Source organism: Manis javanica, chromosome 9 (genome assembly GCF_040802235.1).
Source record: "Manis javanica isolate MJ-LG chromosome 9, MJ_LKY, whole genome shotgun sequence".
Taxonomy (NCBI): domain Eukaryota; kingdom Metazoa; phylum Chordata; class Mammalia; order Pholidota; family Manidae; genus Manis; species Manis javanica.
Window position 1 is genome coordinate 94,142,151 of NC_133164.1, and position 3,573 is coordinate 94,145,723.

A 3,573-nucleotide genomic window follows, 5' to 3' on the forward strand; every position below is an offset into this window, starting at 1 on the left:
AGAATGAAGAAAGTGGTTATATTTGTGCTTGAGAGAGAAGAAACTCACGGTTGTGTGAAGAGCTGTTGGTAGCTGAGAAGAGGAGCAGGTAGTGATGAGAATTACAGATAGAAAACCAAACAGAATAAGAGATGATGAGAATGTGAATTGAAATATTGCTATGAAAATCAAGAAAGAAGGGAAAGATTTTGGAAATATTTCTGAAGCAATATCCACAGGTTGTGAAATTAAATGGATGTTGGAAATTTTTTTTTTTGGGAACTGTTTATTTAACAAAAAAAAGATGACACTGAAACTAAGACTCTAGTAATTATCTCTGAATGCAAGCAACATTGCTTATGATGCTGGTAACAAAACATTTAAGAATCATATTATTATTTATACTCTAGTTCACAATAGGATCCTAATCCTAATAAATTTAGGGTATCAAATATATGTTTAAAAACAGAATACTCCTAACAGTATAGTTGACTATAAAACACAAGTACAAGTAACAGTAAATCATGAATGGACTGTCATTTATTCATTACAAATGTAATTATGAGGACTATGTAATAAAATTAAACAATGACATACATTTATGCGGAATACAAGGTAAGTTTAAAAGCATGATTTCAACTACCTACACTTTCAAAAGAAAACTAAATAGGCAAAAGGAAAGAAAATTCAACCTTATGGTATAGAAACATGGGTATAGAAAGTCTTTGGTTAACTTTCCCATTGTTCTTGGCTATCACTCACATGCTTTAGATTTTTATTATGGAAAAGGAAATATATCAATCATTAATGTCCTTAAGAACTACCATCTACATGTGTAAAGGATTTAATGATTCTTAGACGTGACCCCTTATCCCAGAAAAATTTATCAGGTTCTCTACCCTATCATGTTTATCTCATACACACTCCTTTCTATAACGCCTTTCTCTTTAGCACCTTCTATAATTATCACCACTCCCATACTGGGTCCACTTTCATTTCTTCATCCTTTAATGTGGTTCTCTAAGACAGAAGCCATTTAACTTTTTATTTTAAAGGGGAAAATAATATTTTAGGCTTTGTCTGCCATTCAGTCTGTTCCAACCACTTGAATCTGCCACTGTAGTGCCAATACAGCCATAGACCATTTGTAAATAAATGGACATGGCTGTGTGCCAATAAAATTCCATTTATAAAAACAGGCAGTAAGTGGGTCAGATACTTCACCAACCTGAACTCTAGAATAATCCTAGTTATTAGTACTGTTTGCATAAAATTAAGCACTTGAAGCTAGACTAAAACACAGTATCAGAAAATTAAATAATCATAATGTATGCCTTAATGTTATATTAGGAACTTTCAAAGTACATGAATTACAATGAGCAGTCAAAAAATTCCTGGCTCAAATGGATCAATGACGGCGCATCGAGCACCGACCCCCCCTACACAGAATTCCACCGTTGTTAACAACCATCTGATCAACAAACACGAGAGATGCCCCCTCAAAAAAAAAAAAAATTTCTGGCTCAAAAATACAGCACAAACTTAACTCTTTTTAAAACTGTTCTTAGGGGAACATCTGGGGATAAAGATCAGATGCCACTGTTTTAAATCAGTTCCACTGTCTTGTAATGAAGTCCAGACAATTAGTGGTGAATATGGGTAAAAGATTCAGCAGGGAAGGGTTTCCCCTTACAAAATTTGTTTTTTCCCTTTAGTTCAAAATCAAAATAGTGGCTATAAACAGGCCTAATCAATTTGAGTTGAGGGGTAAGAAAAAATCTGGAAGAAACTCATCTATAAGCCCCCCTCCTTCCTCTCTTAAGTTTCTAGAAATATACTAAACTCTAGATTGAGATCAATGAAATCTTAAAACTAAAATAAAGTAACAAACAAAAAAAGTGGTAAATCAAAGTCAATTTCTGATTATTTTTTTCCTAAAAATGTAAGCAACCAACATAAAAAAGCAGACTAAATAAACCTACATCACACTGAAAAATTATGACTAATATCTTTATTACATTGTCAGCTGATTCAAATACACGGATACATTCTCAGCTGATTTAAACAAAACTGGTGAAAGAAAAAGGGAAAGGGCAAAACAAAACAATAATTAGTAAATAAGCATAGGAAAATACTTAGCTTCTCATTGCTAATGACTGTGATGTGCATTTACTTATAATTCAGTAGGCACAAGTGATACATAATTAAAGTAACCAGTGCAGGTAAAAGTGTATTGTAACTGGCATTCCATTTTTCAAGGCAATAGAAACTGATATAAACATAACTTTGGAATACAATTTAGAAAATGTACCTTAAGTTCATATTCCTTGATTCAAGTTATTTTCACATCTGCATATCTAAGGATATGATCTTATCTAATGTTTTATGTGAAGAAATTCACTGAAGCTTTATTCAAACTACCAGCAGAAAAAAATGAAGTCCCTCACAAAAGAAAATTATAAATGATACTCATTAGCAGGATATTTGGCATTTATAATCAAGTATATTTTATATATTAAGTTGAAAAGCAATACAACTTAAAAATGAATAAAACTACCTAAAAAGCACATCCTACAATGACTGTAAAGTAATACAAAAGTATGAAGAGCAAAACATTTAGGTCCTACTTTTACTTTTTAACTTTCCGCAATGCACTTATTTTCTTTTAAAAAGAAAATATTATCTTAACATATCCCATATTAAGTGACCTTCAAATACCCTATTCATTAATCCTGTGTTTATATTCCTGACCGTGACTGCATCAGCTCTAACCTGATCTTTACTTGGCAATCAGCTTACTGGATGTTCCAATACTGCTTTAACCACCTCTTGGTGTCTCAGCTAAGAATGCCTGTCTCAGTTCGGCCTGGAAATCCACCGCAGGTATTTGCTGCTGCTGAGATCGCCTTGGGTACAGCTGACACTCTCGGTTGCTCAGTGAGGCTGTCCTCCGACGTTTGACCTGGACTTCCACCGCTGGTACGTGCTGTTCTGTAGTCCGTCTCAGGTGTAAGCGGTCCCTGGCCCGCTCCATTGCGCCGCCGGCCGCTCCTCAGTATAGAGCGCCAGGCATCTCCGGCGGCTGCCCGGCTCTGCGTTCTGCTTGCCGCAAAGGCACCAGCGCCGGAAATTTTTGTTTAATGTGGCCATGGACTAAAACAGGAAATGTCTAAGGCAAGAAAGTTTTGTGCATGGGGAGGTTCAATTCACTACTCAATTTGTGTTGGAGTTAAATTACATAAGAATTTAACTGTCCACTGGACATTCAACTAGTGATGACTAATACAAAGTCATTTTAACTAAGATATCTGAATTTGAGGCATTAATTTGAGTAACTACATGATTCAGGCAAATACATAGTAGTGGAAATCAGTCATGGCTGTGCAACATACAAATGTCATTTTTAAGGTAAAATTGCTAGAATAAGTAGAAAAAAAGGCCAAGGAAGGAATTGAAGTTTTACATACATTTTGAGCATGAGTGGAGTGAAAGAGTGCTGAGAAAATACATGAAGAAATGGTTGAAAGATGTAAATGTAGAGAACTGCATACAAATCGAAGGGAGAAAAAAAGCAGGAAAAGGAGAAATTGTCCA

The 3,573-nt window shown here is 34.8% G+C and overlaps 1 protein-coding gene across 1 annotated transcript; it reads right to left on the minus strand.

The window, feature by feature from the left end:
* Nucleotides 1–2,654: 2,654 nt before the first annotated feature.
* On the minus strand, nucleotides 2,655–3,097 carry LOC118971804 (SNRPN upstream reading frame protein-like). The gene has a single exon (XM_037015083.2). The coding sequence runs from the start codon at nucleotides 3,011–3,013 to the stop codon at nucleotides 2,798–2,800; it is 216 nt and encodes a 71-aa protein (XP_036870978.2). The 5' UTR covers nucleotides 3,014–3,097; the 3' UTR covers nucleotides 2,655–2,797.
* Between the last annotated feature and the right edge of the window lie 476 nt (nucleotides 3,098–3,573).

Bases quoted from the DNA above. Each gene is read 5' to 3' on its own strand.
- LOC118971804 (XM_037015083.2), bottom strand. From the start codon at position 3,013: ATGGAGCGGGCCAGGGACCGCTTACACCTGAGACGGACTACAGAACAG.